This window comes from Wyeomyia smithii, chromosome 2 (assembly GCF_029784165.1).
Source record: "Wyeomyia smithii strain HCP4-BCI-WySm-NY-G18 chromosome 2, ASM2978416v1, whole genome shotgun sequence".
Classification (NCBI taxonomy): domain Eukaryota; kingdom Metazoa; phylum Arthropoda; class Insecta; order Diptera; family Culicidae; genus Wyeomyia; species Wyeomyia smithii.
This window is the reverse complement of record NC_073695.1, coordinates 228,384,507-228,408,135: the sequence shown is the minus strand read 5'-3', so window position 1 is coordinate 228,408,135 and position 23,629 is coordinate 228,384,507. Positions and strand designations below refer to the sequence as shown.

The following is a 23,629-nucleotide window of genomic DNA, read 5'->3' as shown; positions in this document are numbered from 1 at the left end:
GCGATAAAATTGTAAAACTGTGCAAAATTTGAAGTTTGCGGGACAAAGAAAATAAAAACTTGTAAATTAATCAAATCTGCCTAGGAATCATCCATTAATGATGTCACGCATTTAAAGGGGAAAAGGGGTTTTGATTATTCTGACATTCTTTGACATATAAGAGAGAGGGGGTTGAGTGGGGGAGAAGATTTGGATTGCGAATTGATTGAAGAAAAGGAACTCAGTATGAATGGTTTTTCAGGAATCAGCAATGATAATGCAGTTACTGCCTCGGTATTCTATGTCGCCGATATGCGACTCCATCTATTGAATCCTTGAACTAAGAATTAAACACTTTTTCTAGTTATCTTTTATAATCTTCTTTTCCTTTCTGTTTCAGTCTTTTTGTCAGTAAAATTTTTAGTTAAATAGAACCAAAAACGTGGAGTGATTGAGGGGGGGGGGGAGGTCAAGGAAGTTGTGACAGTTTGTGACAAGAAGGAGAGGGAAGTGGAAAGGGAAAAAAGTGAAATATCTGGATGTCTTTTCGTGGGGAAAAGGTCATAATTTCGGATTAAATTCTTGATGTACGCAACATTTGAAATGATGAAATTGCAAAATTATGTACCAAATTTGAAGTTTTTCAGATTTCGAGATTTTTTCCGGTTCTTCGAGCAGTTGCAGACATTTTTCAAAAACATTTGGCATCTCTGACGCACGTAAAAGCAACACCAACATCAGCAGGTTTTGTGACACCTATTGGCGATTTAATGATTTCAGGCCGCTATTTTCAAGTATGTGGAGGAATGAGCTTTAAAATCAGGTAATATATTCCTACAAAGTTTTTTATTTCGCGTATGCAAAGTCTGGTGGTTGGTAAACGGCTGGGCAGTGCGTACCAGCAGTACACCCGTACTAGTTGGCATAAAATAGACCCCAGTGTGGTCCAAAGCAAATGCCCAGCAACTCCTATCCCTACCTCCACGTGGTACCGACTGGGATACGAGCAACCAAGGGAAGATCGGTGAGCCGGTGGGAACTTGGTCGTATGCTGACAGGGAAGGGGGAGCTGTTCTCCTAGGAGGGCAGCTTGTCCGAGCGTCTGTTCCCCATGTTAGGGGCGGCTCAAACAGCGTCTGAACCGGAGCGGACGGCTGAATTATGAAATGCGGCGTCTCGCCAGCTACACCCAAGACGGCAGCCCCGTCGCGAGACTAGGCATCCGCAGCCTTAGTAAGGCAGCATGCCGAAACATTAAAATACTACGAACAATCAAGAATTGAATACGGACCGGAACAATTGGCAACGACCTAAACGACGAAATAAGGACGACGATTGGAAGTTCGGTACATGGAACTGTAGATCGCTGAACGCCCCGGGTAGCGACCGGATTCTGCTGGATCAGCTAGAACCCCGCCACTTTGACATCGTTGCGCTCCAGGAGCTTTGCCGGAAAGGAGAGAAGGTACGGAGGATTTGTGACCGCAAGGCACAGTACTACCAGAGCGGCGGCACAACCAATCAGCTAGGTACCGGCTTTATAGTGCTGGGCAGGATGCAGAGTCGTGTGATCAAGTGGCAGGCGATCCGACTGGTTCTACAACTACACTATCCTCAATGTGCACTGCCCTCACGAAGGAGGAGTTCTACGCACAGCTGGAGAAACTCTACGATAGCTGCTCGCGTAGAGACATCAAGATCGTCATCGGGGACATGAACGCGCAGATCGGTAGGGAAGAAATGTACAAGCCGGTGATCGGCCAACATAGCCTGCACACCGTGACGAACGACAACGGCCAGCGATGCGTCAACTTCGTAGCTTCCCGAGGACTGGCAGTCCGAAGTACCTTCTTTCCCCGTAAGGACATCCACAAAACCACCTGGAGATCACCTGACCAACGTATAGCAAATCAAATTGACCATGTTCTCATCGACGGCCGGTTCTTCTCTGACATTACAAACGTACGTACCTATCGCGGTGCGGATATTGGCTCGGACCACTACCTAGTTGCGGTATCATTGCGCTCAAAACTGTCGACCGTATATCACGCGCGACATCGCCGAACCCCGCGGCTCAAAATTAAGCAGCTCCAGAACTCCCAGGCTGCGGAGGAATACGCGCAACAGCTTGAAGCGATGCTACCCACAGCGGAGGGGCTGGGCTTATTGCCTCTCGAAGACGGCTGTTGCAGCATTCGCACAGCTATCGTGGAGACCGCAATGGCGACACTAGGAGTGGAAGCACCGAGTGGCAGAAACGACTGGTATGACGGGGAGCGCGAGGCAGCGGTGAATGTGAAGAACCGGACCTGGGCGATATACCTGGGCAGGTCAACGAGAAAGAACAAGGCCAATTACAAACGGGCACGGAACGACATGACCACGGTTCTCAGACGAAAGAAGCGCCAGCAAGAGGATCGTGAGCATGAGGAGCTGGAGCAGCTATACCGTGCCAGTGAAACGCGGAAATTCTATGAGAAGGTAAACCAGTCCCGCAGAGGCCATGTGCCGCAAGCCGACATGTGCAACGACGCGGATGGGAACCTTCTCACGGATGCCAGCGAGGTGGTCGACAGGTGAAAGGAGTACTTCGATGGACACCTGAATGGCGAAACAGCAAACAGAAGCGGAGCAGGAACTGACCTAGGAGCACCAGCAGCGGATGACCGAGTACCAGCTCCCGATATTCACAAAGTACTTTGTGAGATCGGGAAGCTGAAAAACAATAAAGCCGCAGGCAAAGACGGACTGCCGAGCGAGCTCTTGAAACATGGAAGAGAGGCGCTGGCTAGAATGCTGCACTGGGTCATTTCCAGGATTTGGGAGGAGGAAAAACTGCCAGACGAGTGGATAGAGGGAGTTATCTGTCCCATCTACAAGAAGGGCGACAAGCTGGAGTGCCGCAACTACCGCGGCATCTCGCTTATCAATGCCGCCTACAAAATACTCTCACAGATCCTGTTCCGCCGTCTATCACCTTTAACCAGGAGGTTCGTTGGCCAGTACCAAGCGGGTTTCATGGGAGCCCGTGCGACCACGGACCAGATCTTCTCAATCCGACAGATCTTACAAAAATGTCGCGAGTACAACGTGCCCACACATCACATCTTCATTGACTTCACGGCGGCCTATGATACAGTCGATCGAGAATAGCTATGGCAGATCATGCACGACTACGGATTTCCGGATAAACTGACTCGATTGATCAGAGCTACCATGGCACAAGTGATGTGCTTCGTGTGTGTTTCGGGGATATTCTCGAGTCCCTTCGAATCGCGCAGAGGGTTGAGACAAGGTGATGGACTTTCCTGTTTGCTGTTTAACATCGGCCCTTGAGGGTGTGATCCGGAGGGCGGGCATCGACACGAGGGGCACAATTTTCATAAGGCTTGTTCAGCTTCTGGGCTTCGCGGATGACCTCGACATCATATCACGTAACTTTGCGACGGCGGAGGAAACTTACGCCCGACTAAAAGCCGAAGCTGGACGGATCGGATTGCGGATAAATGCGTCGAAAACAAAATACATGCGAGCGAGAGGCTCCAAGGAGAACAACATCAGCTTCCCAACTCAAGTCTCTGTGGACGGTGATGAGCTTGAGGTGGTCGATGAGTTCGTGTATTTGGGGTCACTGGTGACCGCCGACAATAACACCAGCAAAGAGATCCAGAGACGCATCCAGGCAGGAAATCGTGCCTACTTTTCACTCCGGAAGACAATTTGATCGAATCGAGTGCGACGACGCACGAAGTTGACGCTGTACAAAACCCTGATAAGACCGGTAGTCCTCTACGGGATCGAGACGACAACGCTTCTCGCGGAGGACCTTAACGCTCTTGGAGTTTTTGAACGGAAGGTGCTACGGACTATCTACGGTGGAGTACAGAAGGAAGACGGAGAATGGCGACGGCGCATGAACCACGAACTGCACGCGCTTCTTGGAGAGAATCCCATTGCACACCTGGCGAAAGTTAATAGGTTGCGGTGGACCGGTCATGTCGTAAGGATGCCGGACGGCAACCCTGTGAAATCACTTCTCTTCAGCAACCCTGCCGGCACCAGAAATAGAGAAGCGCAACGTGCACGATGGCTCGACCAGATCGAAGGAGACTTGCGGGTGATGAGACGCCTGGGGAACTGGCGAAACACAGCCCAAAACCGACCAACATGGCGACAAATTCTTGATACAGCACGAGCCACCACGGCTCTCGTCTGATTGGTAAGTAAGGTAAGTATGCAAAGTCTGGTGAAATAAAATCTTGTTGTTAGAGTTGATTACAATAATATATAGACCATTTTGCGAAACGTTTCTGAACTTAATTCATGAACGAAATTTTGACAGAACGCGTGGACATAACGCACGTAGAAGCATCATCAACATCAGCGGGATCCGTGAAACCTGTCAGTTTATAAAATGGTCTATTAGCATTAGTTGCCATATTGACGATATTGAAGGTGTTTCTCATTGCGCTTCTGTATTTATAACGCAATGACGACAGAAAGGTCCAAAAAAAAAACGAAGTAATGCGGGAAGCTCGAATGTGTACTCACCATCACCGGACCTTATGAGACGAAAATCCATGAGTATATACATATGTATATAAAAGGAAAACTAAGTGAAACTTGCACGTCGCCCTCTGCAGGACGTATAGCTGTACACTGAAAAAAAAAATCACACGCTTATGCCAAATGCTCTTTGCACATGAAGATTAATAAACCAACCCAATCATTTAAACAAGTCGACCCATATCGATTTTTAATGGAATCCACGGTGATTCGACGTGTTTTGACATTTGACGTGTTTCCCGCATAATCGAAAACCATTGCTGAAGCAGTAAGGACTTTAACTGTTCGTGATAATATCTTTTATCAGTACTAAATTGAATGACTTAAACTATTGAGCTACAATATTATATTCAGTATCCCCAAATAGGATAGTGAGCACTATTTGTTCACCACACCTTCAACGGTTGAAGCTCCATCGAGAAACGAAGAGACATCTTCCAGCAAACGCTGTAGTCGCAGGTTTTTGTCAAACTATAATGGGAGGTAATAAAATTGGTCGCAAATCTTCCGGCTTTAGTATTTATACAATATTTTTTTCTTTCCAGTATGTCCGAGCAGAACGAAGTTGAAGTCGACATTGCACACACAAAGAGAAATGTGCTACATGGCTGGAAAGTGATGATATTTGCAGGTGAAAAACAAAAACATCATATTTTTGCAAAAAATAAAGCAATCGCCACTAACAATCTTTATAATATTCAAAACAATATCACGACTATTCCACGAACGATTATCAGAATATAAATCAATATAAATATACCATTCATGAAATGATACCTGAACAACTAGAAACTATTGCAAAATAACATATTCGTACTATTTGAAGAATAGTTTTAGTACAAAATTTTGGATTGTGTATAATATCGAAAAAAATATGTTCGGGAAAAACGCTGTTTTTGAATAGTAACCATACCTAACGCCTAGTTCACTAAATGGTTATTTCTCAGTTTACCACTAACTAGATGGCCAAAACTAAAGCTGAAATGGTATGTAAATGGTTATGTGACTTTTCTATAAATGGTTATGATACTATACGGGAAACAATTCGTGTATGGTATTTGTTTATGCGGGTTAAGCATTGAAATCTGAGTGTAAAAAGATTGATTTTCATATAGACCATTTTACGTACGAATGTGTTAGTGCCACTCATTGAGAATAATATTTACAAATGGCTGTTTTGTTTGCAATGCTATGTTTTAAGTAGCTGGACAAATAATTAGTTAATTAGTTAAACACTTATTATAAGTTCTAAACTCGTTTCTGAATAAATTTTTCATTCGTGATCATGAATCGGAAAAGCTGCTAAACATAACCGACCAAAAATGGTAAAAAGTGATAAAAAGTCATTCGTGATCATGAATTGGTAGAAGCTGCTAAACATAACCGGACAAAAATGGTAAAAAGTGATAAAAAGTCGAAGCAACGAGATGCGATGATTTACAGTTCGGAGGAACGAGGAAACAAAAACAACTCTACACGGGTTTACACGTTCACTAGTGTGTGTAAGTGAAAAGTCACTTATCTCTATGCATGACATGGCAAACCAAAGTGTAAGTCACTTGATTTTGTGCTCTGAAGTAAAACGCAAGTGTATTCCACTTAGATATGACATGTTTCATCTATTAGCACAGAAGTAAGTGTAATCCACTTGGCAGTAACGTGTCGTTTTTTTTATAGTGTAGCTAATTGGGGTCACCATTAGGTTTGCCTATACACTAAAGTCGCTTTTTACGCGGGGGATACGTGCCGTATTAAAGAAAGCCGCGTAAAAAACCGCGTAAATTCCGGAATCCGCGTAAAAAAAACGCGTAAACTCCAGAATCCGCATAAAAAACGCGTAAATTCCGGAATCCGCTTGAAAAAACAGCGTTAATTTTGCAATCTGAGTGAAGAGAAACCGAAATCCGCGCGAAAAAAAAAAAAACACGTAAATTCCGGAATCCGCGTAGAAAAAACCGCATAAATTCCAGAATCCGCGTGAAAAAGCCGCGTGAAGCGTTAAAAGCGACCTTAGTGTAGTTGTTTACATTTGAAGCTTACCAATACTAGTAAAATATATCTTCCTCCTCACCTCTCTTTTACTCTTGTTGGACGAAAATGTCAAAGGAAATGTATCGATACCCAAATTTCTCGACCGGCGGCAAGCTACGCACAAAAAACCGTTTCAAGCACAAAACCGTTTCGAGCCCGAAAAGCCGAGACACGAACCAGCATTATTATAAAGCGCCATCTGGCAGATATGCACTAAGAACCGATTCAAGCACAAAAATTGGTTGAAGCGAAAAGCCGATACACGAACCAAAATAGATTTTTCGAAAGCGCCACTTGTTGGAAACTTGGGAAATGAAACTGTCTAGAAATAATTTTGTAGAAAACCAGTGTTTGTAATAAAAAAATACGAACCGTATTTTTGTGCATCAAAAGTGACAAAAGGTATGAACTACAGCAGCGGTTCTCAACCTGGGTAACGCGTACCTCTGGAGGTACTCGAAAGCCTTTAGGGGGTACACGAAAGAAAAATCAGTGATGGCGGACAAAGCAATTTTTCTCTAAAATACTTCATTTGTTTTTCAACCTTGCTCTTAAAACATGACTGTAGAAATCAAACAAAGCATAGTTCAATTTGAAACCTAAACAAGACTACCAAAACATGATCTACCACTACCCAACAAACAATTTTGTTGGATGACGGCTTGTTAAACTATAGTTCAATCGAAATCTACTGAATAATAGCTTATTAAGCTGTAAATCAACAAAATTGCTTGTTGGGTACTCTCTCCCACTTTGCGAAAACATTTCAAGCCAGGGGGTACAATCGATATGAAAAATATCGCCAAGGGGTACGCGCACAAAAAAAGGTTGAGAACCGCTGAACTACAGGAACTAAATTTGGACGCAAAATAATTCTAATAGAAAGTAATTCCAAAAAAATTATATAAATCATGTAAAAACACATCAACGTCACCAAATTAGATATGATCTGCATTCCCTGGCCTACAACTATTTTAAATAATAGTTTTGTAAGAAGGGACAGAGCCGAGCTATGGAAATTATTTAAATCATGTCTTATGTTAACCGCAAAACTAAAAGTAATTGGGTTGTTTAGCTATATCAGTTTCTTATATCATCTGAAAGCTCTGCATTTTCTGAGTAAAACGGTGATTTAAAAAAAAATTCTATCGTTGTCCTCCGCTTTTTAAATCAAAATTTAAAACTGCACATCAACTCCCCCATATTAGATACATTCTAAAGACCCTACCCCATCACCATGCCAAATGGTTTCCTCCAAAACAGGGTCAGAGCCGAGTTCTGGAACTTTCAATATGAACGATTTAACACCACCATACATGAGAAAGTTATCTAAAAAAAAATATATGAAACATGGAAAAACACATCAACGCCACTATGTTAGACACGTTCTATAGACCCTACCCCGTCACCATGCCGAATGGTTTCCTCCAAAACAGGGTCTGAGCCGAGTTCTGTTACTTTCAATATGAACGATTTAACACCACCATACATGAGAAAGTTATCTAAACATTTTTATATGAAACATGGAAAAACACATCAACGCCACTATGTTAGACACGTTCTATAGACCCTACCCCGTCACCATGCCGAATGGTTTCCTCCAAAACAGGGTCTGAGCCGAGCTCTGTTACTTTCAATATGAACGATTTAACACCACCATACATGAGAAAGTTATCTAAACATGTTTATATGAAACATGGAAAAACACATCAACGCCACTATGTTAGACACGTTCTATAGACCCTACCCCGTCACCATGCCGAATGGTTTCCTCCAAAACAGGGTCTGAGCCGAGTTCTGTTACTTTCCATATGAACCGATTCATTAGAGTAAACTGGAACACCGGTCAATTTTTTTGTGCTTGAAAATTTTTTAATGAAACATGGAAAAAACATCAACGCCACTATGTTAGACACGTTCTATAGACCCTACCGCGTTACCATGCCGAATGGTTTCCTCCAAAACAGGGTCAGAGCCAAGTTCTGTTACTTTCAATATGAACCGATTCATTAGAGTAAACTGGAACACCGGTCAATTTTTTTGTGCTTGAAAATTTTTATATGGAACATGGAAAAACACATCAACGCCACTATGTTAGACACGTTCTTTAGACCCTATCCCGTCACCATGCCAAATGGTTTCCTCCAAAACAGGGTCAGAGTCGATACTGCGAATGATAATTCAAACTACCGGACGAGTTAAACATTTTGTTTTGGAAAGTCTTCGAGTTTTACGCCGGGAGTGCTTTCTACGGAGTAGTTTCAAGCCGAAGTTCATTTTGAAGGTTGTGTAATAAGGGAAATAATTGAAGCAGGCAAAATTCTGTCAATTTTTAAATGGCGAAAACTTCACGAAAAATGAATCAATTCAGACAAAACAGGTTTCATTTTACTGGAAAACTGTCTTAGATTCCTAGTATAACTTGAGAACTGGACGTGACCAAGGGTCACTGGAAATGTTTCAGATTTCCGGAGTGTGTGCCAAAGTGTACATTTTTGCAACGCGTAGAACTTTTTCTGACATTCTGTTTCACATAGGTTTATATGTTGTCAATAAATCAGAATTTATTTCAGGTTCATTGGTAGCCAAAGATTGAAAATTCGCCAAGGAATCATCGAGGTATGAATTTATTAAGTATGGGTTTTGATTTTGGCGGTTTTTTCCCTGTTGGGTACTAATTTTCTTTGAGCTTGCAGCACTCTAGCAGAATTCAATCGAACATTGTGGGTGTGTAGGTCTTATTAAACCAAGCAACTTTGCAAACTTGCGTTTGAAAATTTATCTGGATTAACATTTAAAAAGGTCAGATTGAAAGTTGAGACCATGATAATTGTTAGTCAAAATTTCGATCATCATGTGACAATTTTCAGGAACTCATTGCTCTCTGCAGGATGGGGTAAGTTCATCGAAGCAGTCCCAATTGTTCGCATGCTTTGGTTGGAAAAAAATTTCAAAAATAAATGTTAACATGTGTACCGTTTTTTGAACCCGTTTGTCCCGTTTTTATCCCGAGAAAATCTGGTCAGCCTACTTCAAAAATATAAAAAAATGAGTTTAAGATCCTACTCTGAAAAAAATATAATTTTAAAAACAAAAAATGATTTTAGAAAATATCGGTGATCTCAGATTTTTTGAAATGAAGTATTTTAGATAGACAATTTAGTTGCCTAAAACGTTCTATGCGTTGCAAAAATGTACACTTTGACACACACTCTTGAAATCCGAAACATTTTCGGTGTAGGATGGTCACACCAAGTTCCCAAGTAATACTAATATAATACTGTTTGCCAGTGGAATGAAACTCGTTATCAAAATTGATTCATTTTTCGTAAAGTTCTGGCCATTTAAAATTCGAGAGAATTTTTTTTATCTCAATTATTTTTTCCACCCCCTGTATAAATCAGGATACTTTTTTTGGCGCAACAATTTCGTTGATTTGGATTTTTAGTGGAACTAAAAATTGTTTGTTGGGTAACAGATACTTTATACTTAAACAGTTCCAAGTTTAACTAAACAATTACCAGAGAATAACCAATAGACTGCCGCTATGCATGTACATCATATTATAAGAGTTGGCAAGCCAAAGAAAATGCATTTTATTACAATTTCGTGTCATTGCTTTTTATGAGATGGTGCGAAAAGTTTGGATATTTTTTTAAAGTTCTCCAGTACTGAGTTGTCGAATTCATCTGTTCATAGGAACTAAAAACTATAAATACCTTTTTAGTTACCATTATTTCCCAGAAACTCAGTGACATCCGGGGCGAACCTTTACACCACCCCCAACAATGCTAAATTTTGTCGAATAGCAACAAATACCCAGCGGCAAAAGCAACTCCTGGGGAAGGGTAGGTGAGGTCTCCTTCTTTTGGGTCTCCTCCAGTAACCAGCCGCACTGACTTGCGCTCACCCTTATAATATCGATAATTATCGTTAACGTCAAAAAATTAACGATAATATCGATGTCAAGCACTTATCGATATTATCGATAAGTATCGATAAGTTTCCCATCACTAATCCGTCAGTGGGCTCAGTATGCGTTGAGATTTTGAATCAAATGGTTTTGTACTTTGTCATTCGGTACGTGATAGATTATTTCTTCAGAATTTACATGTAATTAATTTGCGGCTTTGTGGTTTCAGTGACGTTCGTCAATTTATTTAATTAAAAGTATAAACAATAAAAAATGGGTGAAATGAGCATTCTAGAAAGTTCGCGAGCATTGGAGCTACTCGATGATTTCCAGCCGCGAGACTATCAAAAAGATATGAAGAAAGTGTGTTTACAAAAAAACACTATTATTTATCTTCCGACTGGAGCTGGAAAAACTCACATAGCGTTGATGGTTATCAAAGCTATGGCTGGTGATTTGACTAAGTAAGTACGTGGCCCTTATACTTAAGTAAATGCTCCATAAGACATCTGCAGCCGGAAAACATATCGGCAAAGCTCAACTCAACTAGTAGTGTTATCTGGATTTTTCATGCGCTCACGTGTTGTTGGTTTTATATTGAAAGTGTGTTTTTGCGGTAAAAGCTTATCGCTTTTCCTTACCAGAAAGACAACAGATTGCATCAGCTTTGCGTTATCGGCGATGCAGTTGGATTCTTACAAATCTACTTTAAACAATATGACTCATGCCATTTGTGTTTATATTTCGATATCACGTTCGCTTTGTGATTCTCTCCAAGCCCTCTTGGCTTCTTGCAATAAGCTTAGTAAATTTCATGTAGCCGAAATTTTTAGCTGTATTCAACCCTCTTATTTCGTTTGATTCTGTGTAATTATTTTTTGTTTGGTAAATGATGCTTGATAAGTGTTTTATTGCATTGCATAAGTATTGCATCAACCAATTACTACTTGAATTAGTTTTTCAGGAAATAGTTCACGTTTTGTCAAAGCAACATTTAGAAACATAAGTTTTGCATGTGTAAACTAAGCAATTAATTTTTTTTATAAATTTTAGAAGGAATTATTATTATTATTATTATTATTATTATTATTATTATTGTTATAATAAGAATTTAATATTATTAGAATTTTACTAGAAAGTTTTCAATTTCGTTTCATTCGTATGACACATTTAACATGAAACAATTAGGAACTTCATTTTTACCAAAACAGTTATCGGAGAACTTTTATTTTTACAAAGAAAGAAATTAATTGAAATACAATTTTGGTTCAAATGCATGCAAAGAATTTTTGCTTCGTTGATTCATTTTAAAATAAATATAAAATGTAAAATAAATCAATATAAATATTAAATTTTCTGCGTCATATACATTTTTGAGCTAAGGTTTGTTCAATTAATCGATTCGAGAAACGATAACTATTTAAAACCCAAAAACGAATAGGGGCTCATAATATAATATGATTCAGTTGATAAATCATGCCAAAGTCTCGTGTTAGAATACCGAAAATCAGTAGAAAGTATAGTTTGCTGTATGAAATTAGTTTTGGTGAATGATTTTGTGCTGTAACAATAACACATTTGTTACCGATTTACACAGTAAGCTGACTACACTACTGAACAGAAAACATTAAAAAACCCTTCTCGACTCCTTGTTCTTAAACCTGCACTGCAACGAAACCATCACACATCGATAAAAACTTAGCTAAAGCTAGGCTGAACAGGATTTGAGATGTCTCGATTGCTTCTTACAGTCTGTTGCCATTCTAGCGAGGAGGTCTGTAATTCGATCTTCTTGTGTGTCTGGTCTTGCTGAGTACAGTGCACTCAGCATGGTATAACTGATTTATTGAACTATATGCCAATGCCACTGCAATTTAATCAGAAAGGCAATAATGTTTATGGTAAACACTTGAAAAGAATTTTTGAGGCACACTGATCGTTATGGGAATGATTTTTTGTCATATATGTAACAGACAGCAAACAAGTTTAATTACTTATGGAGACACAACGTATCGACTCTTTTGTTTGATCGAAAATTTGCTTTAGTTTAGTTAGTGCTACCCAAATATTGGTTAATAACGTTAATACATACAAAAATTTATCATTAATGTTTTATAATTTTGCAGGCCTTTGACGCAGGGTGGAAAACGAACCTTCTTCATTGTAAATACAGTCGCATTAGCGAAGCAGCAAGCGGAATTTTTGTCCCGAAATGTTCCGCATAAAACGACGATATATACAAGCGATCGAAATGTTGACACATGGAAACATGACATGTGGCTGGAGGAGTTTGCAAAGTACCAGGTAGCTATGTGCAACTTTTTCTTTCACATATTCATCTGAGCACACTGTTTCTCATTACAGATTGTGGTCTGTACGTGTCAAATTCTGTTAGATGTGTTAAAGCACGGTTATCTGTCTGTTAGGCATATTAATTTGCTTATTTTCGACGAATGTCACCACGGAGTTGGTGATCATCCAATGCACGGCGTCATGGAACAATTTTTGAGAGTGCCCAAGAGTGACCATCCTCGGGTTATTGGCTTATCGGGAATGTTATTGTATAAACAACTGAAATCTGTGGATCAGGTTTCACCAGAGCTTGAAAAACTGGAGAACACCTTTTTGTCTACAATTGCCACTGTGGGCAGCTATGATGCATACACTGAAGTATGCAAATTTTCCACTAATCCAGCGGAACAAATTGTGGGTTATTATGATTCTCCAGTGACACCCATCATGCAGCATATAATATCAACCATCAACGAATTCATAGCCACCGTAGAGAATTTTCATTTACCAAAGTTTTTAAATCAAAACAAATCGTTTGTACGTGATATGCCAAAACCGAAGAAACAGATTGTGAAGTTTTTGAAAGAGATTCAATACCAGCTCAGTGATTTAGGGTTATTTGGAGGTTCTATCGCCGTACTTGGACTGATAGTTCAATTTGAGCTGGACAAACGGCAATCGGATAGCTCAATGTTAAGGTTGCTGTACCGAGCTTGCATCACTTGTAAGTACCTACCGGACAATTTTCATATTAACCTTCAACTGTGATTATTATTCTCATTTTTTCCGTTGATTTTAGTTTGCGAGACTTTGCGGCATAAAATGGAAAAGCTCATGGAGGGTTTACCAATCAAGCAGAAATTAACAAAATTTTCATCAGTTAAAGCTCGTCAGCTTATTGATTACCTGGAAAGAAATTACCATGCAAAACAAGACAAAACTGCAAAAACGTTGGTGTTCGTGCAACGTCGTTACTCCGCTAAAGTTTTGTACCATTTGCTAAAAATCTACTTCTCCCAGACCGAAGACGCGGATTTTATAGTGCCCGAGTTTATGGTCGGTAATAATGGATCTATGCCAGAGTCGATTGAGCAGATCTTGAGAGCGAAAAAGGATCGCAAGGTGATGCATGTTGGTTGGTCGATAACAGTTATTTAAATTTTTTAATTTGTGTTGAAGGTGCTCGAACGTTTCAAGAAAAATGAAATTAACGTTATTGTCGCTACTAACGTGCTGGAGGAAGGAATAGATTTACAAATGTGCAACATGGTCGTTAAGTTCGATCACCCACCAACGTTCGCTTCCTATGAACAGTCGAAAGGCCGAGCCAGAATGAAGGACAGCCAATATACGGTGTTCGTGAAGGATGCCGATAGGCAAAAATTTCTGGAACAATATAGATTGTATAAAGGCATCGAGGAAGAGTTGAGAAAGGTCAGTCGCATCAGGCAACTAACTTTTTTGTTTGAGCTAAATTTTCTTTTTCTCTCCAGTGCCTCGTTGGAAAAACAATAAATCGACCCGAGCCGTTAGATGCAGATGTTCGTAGGGAACTTTTAAATGAGATCATCCCACCTTTTTTCACTCCCATAGGAGCCAAGTTGGACGCCTTCTCGGCGATTCAGCTGCTAAATCGCTATTGTATGGGTATGCCACGCGACGCGTTTACCAATACGAATGTTACTTGGGAACGTACTAATCTGAAAGATAATAAGATAATCGTGGATGTTCTACTTCCACTGCAATCGACGATTCGCGAAAAAGTTTCAAGCATACCTATGCCCAACGTGAAGTTGGCAAAACGTTCTGCTGCATTTAATGCCTGTAAAAAACTTTACGAACAGGGTGAGCTGAATGATCATCTGATCCCGATCGATAGCAAACGTCAGCTGGAAAATTTGAGCAATGTTTACTTCAAACACTGGAATGATTTCACGGATGGTAAGTTATTGAAAGCGCATTAGTGTATTCATCAATAAACAACTTGTTTTGTTTTATTTTCTAGACCAAGCTAAAGTGGCCGGGACAATAAAATGTTTACGAAGCCACGCGATAAAATATCCGCAGCAAACAACAAATTGCTGTCCACAACCAGGCAAACCTTGCTTCATATATATTATTCGCATGAAGGCTGGCTTTAAAAAAGATCCAGATAATGAAAACATAAATATTTTCCGTGAACTTTATGATAGTGAGAATAATTTTGGTATAATGACAACCAAATCTTTGCCAGTATTGGCTGGAATGAAGTTCTTCGTCACGCTAGGTGTGATCGATGTCCAGGTGATGCCTCAGCCGGTTGTATTAGAGAACGCTGGTAGCGCAGCGGAGCTGCAACTGCTTAAAGATTTCCATGTGATGGTTTTTAGAGATATGCTTAGACTGTGGAAGCAGTTTCTAGTTTTGGACAATGCGAATGAGGCCAACAGTTTTCTAGTTGTACCATTGAACCGGTCTCAACAGATTGATTGGCCGGTCGTGACAAGGTTTCCTTATCTTAGCGAACCGTCCGAACTGGCGCCTAGAGCCCGTGAGAGAATGACGTTCGACCCGGAGCGTTATCGCCATCGGGTTATATTGCCATGGTACAAATCGAACATGGAACAATTCTACGTGGTCACGATGGTGCATGAGCATCTGACACCGGAGAGTCCATTTCCAAATCCGGACTACAAGTAAGTGTCATAACTCACAAACGCTTCAGCGTAGACTAGAATTTGAAAACATTCTCAGCTCATTTGGAGACGAGATACGACGCTGTTTTGGCATGCTACTAATCGTCGCATACTCTAATCCAAGTTGTCCTTATCTAACAAATTAAGTCCCGATAGTGGAATGAGGCACCTAGACTTGACCTTACTTTTCGGTCGGGATGCAGCTAACCCAACCAAACGCCATTTTTTCAATGAATTGTTAACACCAGTGGATGTGGAAATTAATAATTATTAGTCATTATAAAAAAAAACGAAATCTTTTGAACAGTTGTAAACTGGTGTGACGGTGTAACGTAACGAAAATCGCAAAAAATACACGGGGTGGTTAAACTTGGAATGTCAGTTACTCAAAGCGATGTTCTTGTCGCTTGGTTCGGATCGGTTGCGCCCCGATCGTTTGGTTTTCAGATCCATTCTAATCACACAAAGTGAATGTATGAAGTGTATCTTTCAGTCCTCTAAGGGCGTCAAACAAGTATTAAATTATAACTCTAGGCTTTCTTTCGGCAGATCCTATGAAGATTACTTTACGCAAGTCTACCATCAGCATATTGTGAACAAACAACAGTTTCTAATTGAGGTTAAAGGTATTACGACATACCTCAACCGACTATGCCCTGGAGCGGAGGCAGACGGCAGAAGCGCTCGCTCGAAGCATTGGCGTTTCAACGAAGTGCTGATTCCTGAGCTGTGCCACAACTTTGAGTTTCCAGCCGACTACTGGCTCAAAGCCACTTTGCTGCCGAGCGTTTTGCATCGTGTTCACTATTTGTTGCACGCGGAAAACCTTAGGGTGGAATTGGCTACTGCAGCGGGTATTGGATGTTTGGAAAATCGCAGCATTGATATTCTAGAGGTATCGTACAAAGCGCAGCCAGATGAGAATGAAATGGATTTAGATAACATGACTTTCGAAAGCGATGATGATGAGGATGATGCGTTTGACTACGAAGAGGCCACAAAAGAATTAAGTAAACCGCAAGATTTGTCTGAACTGTTAAGAGGGCAAATCAACAACTTCGATGACAATTTGGACTTACCGTGGGCGGAAAAGGATGAACCGGAGGATATAGACCGCAAGTGGGATGATATCACAAAAATTGACATTGATTACTACGACACATTTGTAAGAAAATTTTCTGACTTAAATTTACGAGAGCATGTAGCGGAACAGGTGACTAGCAGCTACACGAATGCTATCCACAGACGAACCACCTCCAGTAGTCCAAAGCGTGTTCAAGCGATCGGTGATGTTCCACTAGAGGAAAAATTTAAGATCAAGCTATTAGATCGCACACCTGAAAACACCGTGCAGAAAAATCTTCAACAGAAAGATATTTTAGAAGCGCTCACCACTAAAAGCTCGGCAGATGTGTTTGACTTGGAACGGAATGAGTTGCTCGGTGATGCGTTTTTGAAATTTGCAGCGTCAGTATATCTGGTCAAAAATCACAAAGATTGGCACGAAGGTTTCCTAACTGCGGTTAAAGGAAGAATCGTAAGCAACCGCAATTTGGTGTACTGTGCTATGAATAAAAGTTTGCCTGGGATGATGAAAATTCATAAGTTTGATCCGAAGAACGACTGGCAGCCGCCGCTGGCAACAGTTCCGAAACAAATCAAAAACACTATGATCGAACATAAACAGTCGGCGAGACTTTTGTACAAACTAACTATGACTGCAGAAGAGGTGAAAGCAGGATCCATCGATTACGAAAAAATGGAAAATTTCATGACTCTCATGGATGTTGACAATAAAAATTTAGATCCGTCTCCCATGCAGAATTATTTGTCGCAGCAGGTTATGAATGATAAAAATGCTGCTGATGCAGCGGAGGCCCTTCTTGGTGTATGTGTGGATACGGTGGGTGTTAAGAGGTCATTCAAGATGTTGTCTTATTTGGGAATTCTCCCGAAAAAGGAGAATTTAATGGTTATGTTGGATAGCAAAATTGAAAACCAGCGGCTGAAAACAAATGTTTCAGTTAGTGAAATAGATGCGTTCCTAGTAAACCATGAGCGTATCGAAGAAATACTTAACTATAAATTCACAGATCGTGCGTATCTTCTTCAGGCCCTCACACATGCCTCATTTCCAACGAATCGGATAACCGGGTCATATCAACAGCTTGAGTTCCTAGGAGACGCGGTGCTAGATTTCTTGATTTCAGCTTATATTTTCGAACAAAATCCGTCTATGAGCCCCGGGCAGTTGACCGATCTTCGATCGGCGCTTGTGAACAACGTGACGCTAGCTTGTATTCTGGTGCGCAATGGATTGCACCTTTATATACTGTCGGAATCTGCATCGTTTTCCGATACTGTCAGTAAATTTGTGGCATTCCAGGAACAACACAGTCATCAGATTACCGATCAGGTGAATTTGCTAGTGGAAGAAACCACCGAAAAGATGGGCGAATTCATCGATGTACCGAAGGCTCTGGGAGATGTTTTCGAAAGTTTGGTCGGAGCAGTTTTCCTAGACTCAGGTAATGATCTGTACGCAACGTGGAAGGTGATATATGGTATGATGCACAGTGAAATTCTGACCTTCACAAGGGACACTCCGATTCAAATTGTGCGCCAGCTGTATGAATTTCAGCCAACATGTTCGCCAACGTTCTGCCAAGCTGTTGTGGATGAGGATACGGTGATGGTTAAATGTCTATATCGTATACGAAACCAGACTCGAGAAGCGTATGGTTTCGGCCAGAACAAGGACGACGCTAAACGAGCTGCTGCCAAGGTCGCCTTGAAGGATTTGCGGCGGCAATAATCGGGCGGCATGTGAAATACTGAGCGAAAAAAGGTAAGTGGTATTAGACGGTTCAAATATTATTTTTTCAAATGAGTTCTAAAAATTGTCATATTTTCGTTGCCAAAAAAGTAAACTATAACACACTAAAGTAATAAAACTCGTATTCCGACAGATTTCGCTGCTGACTGTGCGCACACTCATTTGTGTTCTGCCTTACGAAGAATGCTAACTGCTCTACGTGACCAGTTTAACAAAAATCCTCCAATTTTGTCGAAGCTTCCTGTTTGCTCATTTGATCTTAGATGATTGCACTGCCACTGCGCAGAGCTTTAGTTGCTAAATATTCCGTACGTACATTTATATAAGAGTGCCTTGAACGAAGGTAAAATCTTCCACTAGGGTAGAAGTTTTGTGAAGCGAATAATGCATTATCAATAGCTGTAAGTTTGCTCTCTGAGAAACAGACTTGTAGTTAGGAGATTAAGTAATTTAGTCGAAAAGCAATCAACGCACTTCGTAAGACTAATTTGTTTGCCTTTGAAAAAAAAAGTGCTGGCGGTGGTTCTTCGATTTGTTGTGCTAGTTTTTACCATACCAAATGCAACGAAAAATGATTGTTGCAAACCTACTATCGCGTGATAGTTGAAGGAGATCGCAGTAGGACCCCGGTAAATCCGCGCAATATTGTTTTATGTATTTTTGTTTAAGCAGTGTCTTAGTTAACGATTGTATAGCAGTTTAAACTTTGTCGTGTTTCAATTATTTTTAAAATATGTTAACAGAACAAATATAGATATATTTTACGTTCCCGTACCGTTTGGTTTTGAGCGTCATGTTCTTCGAAAATCCTTAATTCAACGATTTTTTTCCTCATTTTAGCATATTTTTTAATCGATTTTATAATGTTTATATTTCTGCACGGAATCTCAAAATATTTATTTTTCTTTCCATTTTCGGTATTCCGAATATTCGCTGTTGATACCGTGTCAAGGATCGGGAGCGATAGTTTTGGTAAATACCGTTACAGACAGGGTTTTTCATAAGACTGAACAAAATGTTTAGCTTTTCATACCAAACAAGAAACAACTTTTCTATTGTTAAAAAAGATGAAATTATTATCCAAATAATAATTTATTTTTGGTTCTGATTCTGCTATTTTGAAGTAGTACCCTTCCCTTTTTACGGTACAAGTTTCGAACTTGATGTTTGATCCCTATTCGAGTTTTCGGGCCTTAAGCTCTACCCAAATTCCCTTTTCTGCCTCGAGTGTGAACAGATTTTTCGCAATTTGCAGTGGCACTTGCGTCTTCTCGGTCGGCTCGAAGCTGAACCTCTGCAACAGGTAGTAAACAATGAGCTTGATCTCCATCAGAGCCAAACGTGAACCAATACAATTTCTTGGCCCCAGACCGAAGGGTGCGTAAGCGCCGGCATTGATTTGCGTTCGGTTCGTTTGGCTGAATCGTTCCGGGTCGAACCGATCCGGGTTGGGAAAATATTTTGGATCGTTCTGCATGGCGATTGTGGGCAGTAAAACAGTTTGGCCTTTTTCTATAAGAAACCGAGCTCCAGCTCCGTTATCGCAGAGATAGTCCTTGACGCAGTACCGTTCGGTCACCACGGCTGGAGGCCATTTTCGAAGCACTTCCGATACGACCATATCCATATATTCCATCCGTTGGAGAACCTCATAGGAGAGGGGTGCTCCACTGAGTTGCTGTTCCGTCTGCAGTATTTCCTCATAAAGACGATTCTGTATATCGGGATTGATCGTTAATTCGTACGTCAAGAAGGCCGCACTTGTCGATACCGTATCAAACCCGGCAAAGAAAAATACGAAACACTGAGCGATAAGTTCAGTGTCAGTCCATACTCGAGAGTGTTCGCCTCGTCCAACGTTCGAGTCTTGAACTGTCGCAAAAGCTGTATCTTTGAACTCCTGTTCCACTTTCGAGTGTCTCAGAGTACCATTCTGGACCTCAAGCAGTATCTGTATCATATCGTTGTGCACAATTCCATGCGTTTTCCGCTGTCGCATATTGTCGACTATCATCTTTTTAAAATAATTCTCCACATCACGATCAATGAAACCAAACTTCAGTTTCTCCGATAAGTTGGGGAAAAGTTTAATGAACAGCAGTTTAATGATCAACCAAACAGATTGAAAGTTCAACATCTGTTTCCCCTTTTGATAAAATTCATTATCGGGATCACGCATCGAATCCACTCGTACACCGAACGCAACTCTGGCGATTACGTCGTTGCAAAATTTCGCAAACATGTCCTTCATCTCGAGCTCCAGGCTTTTTCCAGCATTTGCTTCTGCTAGAAGAAAACTGTTCGTAGCTCGACAGCAATCCGATACCAGTTCGAACATGTGCCGTATTTTACTCCCGGTGAAGGCCGGACTCAGCGTCGATCGCATGTCTTTCCACTTTTGTCCCCGCAACGCAAACAGTGAATTTCCGAATAAATTTTCCCCTCCAATTTCCTCATCCACACTGGCGTTGCTCATCGACGGCGTGTGATCCGTGAAGTGGTCAAAATCTGTGATCGAGATGCGTTTGATGATCTCCGGATCACGGGCCAGAAACATTGGCGTCAGTAGATCGTACAGACCGATGATTCTGAAAACAAGAAAAAACGCGTTGTTGTTATCATCTGTTTGTTTGATTCGTAACAGAAAAATACTTGGCCCCCGGGAAAGCGGTGTAGAGTGCTTTCATGTGTGAGGTAACATTTCTTTTGCGAAACATCATCGGACCAGAACTTCCCAGCAGAAATGTCGGTTTTAAGCACGGTATCGCCATCGGTAGGAAATAAAGATACTTTTTCGCTATTCGGTGGTAGATGAACAGCACTATAGCACCGATGGCTATTGCGACGAACAGATTCACTTGCACCATGTTATCGCTTCTACTTAACTTTTAATATCTTTTTTATTTTGGTTGATACCGAGGTCAATCAAAAAACGGTAGCACAAACTGATAATCGCGAGTCGCGACGATACTCGCGCTTGGCGTCTCGACGCGTTGAACGGTTCGGCAGAAATAGTCTGGAATTCTCGGCGTGTTTTGCGTAGCTATAAGAACGGCGATTGCTCTCTCGTCTTTCGCCGTCTCTCTGCTAACGCTTGAGTTCAAGTGGCTTAGGGCTCTGTGTTCGCACGCAATGTCTATTTTTGGCGACACTGCTCGAGTTATGTTTAATTGATCGTTTGATTCCCAAACATTACGGCAAGTGGCTCCAAACTGCGGTAACTCAACAATAATTGAATAACAGTGACACAAAAATAGTCGTTTTTAATGTGTTTGGAATTTGCGAAAAATCCTTCACGGTTGAAGCTTAAATTATTTGTAATTTGGAGAATAAAAATACAACAAACAAATTAAAGAAAAAGTTTTCATTGCATAGATTATATTTATATAAAAACAGTTTTTGCATATACTAAAGATATGTTTAAGGTTTGAATTCTTTTTAGTTTAAATCTAATTATTTTGAAGTATGTATATCCATTCAAAAGAACGAGAGCACCATTTATTTGCCATTGCGTTCGATTTGATGTATCACACTTAACTGCGTAATGTTTTCTCGGTAAAGCAAAATACCGAACTAGCTGAAAACGTTTTAGTTTACCGTTGTTCAGTAAGAAAATGACTGAGAAATCGGAAACCGTAAGTGTTTACCGGAATACCGTAAATTTTTTTACCGAAAAAATCCGCAAAACCGAAAATTTCCGAGTTTAGTAAACTAAAATACCGAATCTCGGAACCCTGACGTCATTTAACCGAGATTTCGTCGAACAAAAAAAACTCTTACCGAGATTCCGAAAAACTGAACTGTCAAAAAAACGAGTGCTTCACTAACAGTTTTTTCGTGTTTCGGTGTAGAAAGAAAAGGAACAGGTTTTGCGGCTGATTATTATTAAGAAAAAATCTGCAAAGTTCAGATTAACTAAAATATTGAATGAGTATACACTATTTTTTGACGTGGGACTACGTCTTTGTTTACTATACTGAGATGCATTCTGTGATATTGGAAATGAAACTGGCAAATATTGCGTCAGATTTCAAACGTTAATAACAGTATAACCACATGCTGGATAACAATAACCAATATGCTGTTGGATAGATAAAATGTTGAACAATTTTGTAATATGCTAGTTATCACTCTAATTTCATTGCTAAGCGGTAAAATTGATAAAAAGTTTCAATGACAAAATTACGCGAACAATAAACCAATTACATGCAAGCATTCCTAGCACAGACGACGTGAATGAACACTAACCTTTCCCTGTAATATTCTCTGTTTCAATATCGAAAAAAAAAAAAATTGCCAGAGTCTCCCCATCCCAATAGGTCAATTTATTTCCGCTTCCATGAGCTTAGACTAATGCGATGTCTCGAAGGTAAAAGTTTTCCGAAAAGTTTGAAACATTCTTCATACTTGAACAATTCCTGAACCTGCTGTCAGAACGTAATAAAAACTGATGTCTTGAAAGAAAACATGCTGGTATAAGCAACAGTACCATTGGAGCAGAAAGCAGCAGATCTCTCGTCGTCTATGATTGCAGCGGTACACTTCTATTCGTACATTTCAGCGGTACACTTCCATTCGTACTGCAGCGTGCGGTACTATTCGTATTGCAGTGGTACACTTCTGTTCGTACATTTCTATTCGTGTGCAATCTAGGATAATATTGCCATTAGTTACTCAACAAGAATTGTACATTTTTGCAACGGTTATAAATTATATTTATTATATTTTATATTCGATATTCACTAAATAATCGTGACCGGTTAGTATCGCAAAATTGAATTCCCAAATATGCAAATTTATAGAAGAGTAAGAGCCGGTGAATGCTTGTGAATTTTGCCGAAAAATGTAGATTTAGTTTTAAAATACAAAAACAATCTATCTGGCAACACTTCCGGTCAAAAATAATATTTTTTCTGGATTCCTTGGTTTATTTCCTTCAAATTTCATCTATCACTATTTTCGGGTGTCTTACGTCTGTAAATTGTAAAAAAAATTAATAACGAAGTTTACAAAATTTTTTCGTAAAAATGTTATATCTCGAGATTGGCTCATATTACCACGGGATGATAGTTGTTTCTTATGTGAAAATTTCCAAGGAACACGATGAAATTATCAAATTTAAAATAAAAATGGCTGCATTTGCCGAAAAATGTGAATATAATTTTCAAATACAAAAAAAATCTGGCAACACTTCCGGTCAAAACTTATATTTTTTCTGAGTTCCTTGGTTTATTTTCTTCAAAAATCATCTATCAGTATTTTTTGGACATCTAACGTCTATGAATTGTAAGAAAAAGAGAAAAGAGATTTTGAACAAAAAATGCGTGACTTTGCAAT

The 23,629-nt window shown here is 40.2% G+C and overlaps 2 protein-coding genes across 2 annotated transcripts; one reads left to right on the top strand and one right to left on the bottom strand.

The window, feature by feature from the left end:
- Positions 1 to 10,591: 10,591 nt before the first annotated feature.
- Positions 10,592 to 19,066, top strand: LOC129722976 (endoribonuclease Dicer). Its single transcript, XM_055676873.1, has 10 exons — positions 10,592 to 10,656; positions 10,719 to 10,953; positions 12,616 to 12,793; positions 12,854 to 13,505; positions 13,581 to 13,903; positions 13,961 to 14,215; positions 14,275 to 14,722; positions 14,787 to 15,456; positions 16,006 to 18,304; positions 18,426 to 19,066. Exons 2-9 carry the CDS (start codon positions 10,763 to 10,765, stop codon positions 18,269 to 18,271), a joined length of 4,983 nt encoding a protein of 1,660 aa, XP_055532848.1. The 5' UTR covers positions 10,592 to 10,656; positions 10,719 to 10,762; the 3' UTR covers positions 18,272 to 18,304; positions 18,426 to 19,066.
- LOC129722977 (probable cytochrome P450 9f2) lies at positions 18,350 to 21,411 on the bottom strand. Its single transcript, XM_055676874.1, has 2 exons — positions 20,945 to 21,411; positions 18,350 to 20,880 (listed from the first exon to the last, which is right to left on the bottom strand). The coding sequence occupies exons 1-2, from the start codon at positions 21,157 to 21,159 to the stop codon at positions 19,467 to 19,469; spliced, it is 1,629 nt and encodes a 542-aa protein (XP_055532849.1). The 5' UTR covers positions 21,160 to 21,411; the 3' UTR covers positions 18,350 to 19,466.
- Positions 21,412 to 23,629: the final 2,218 nt, after the last annotated feature.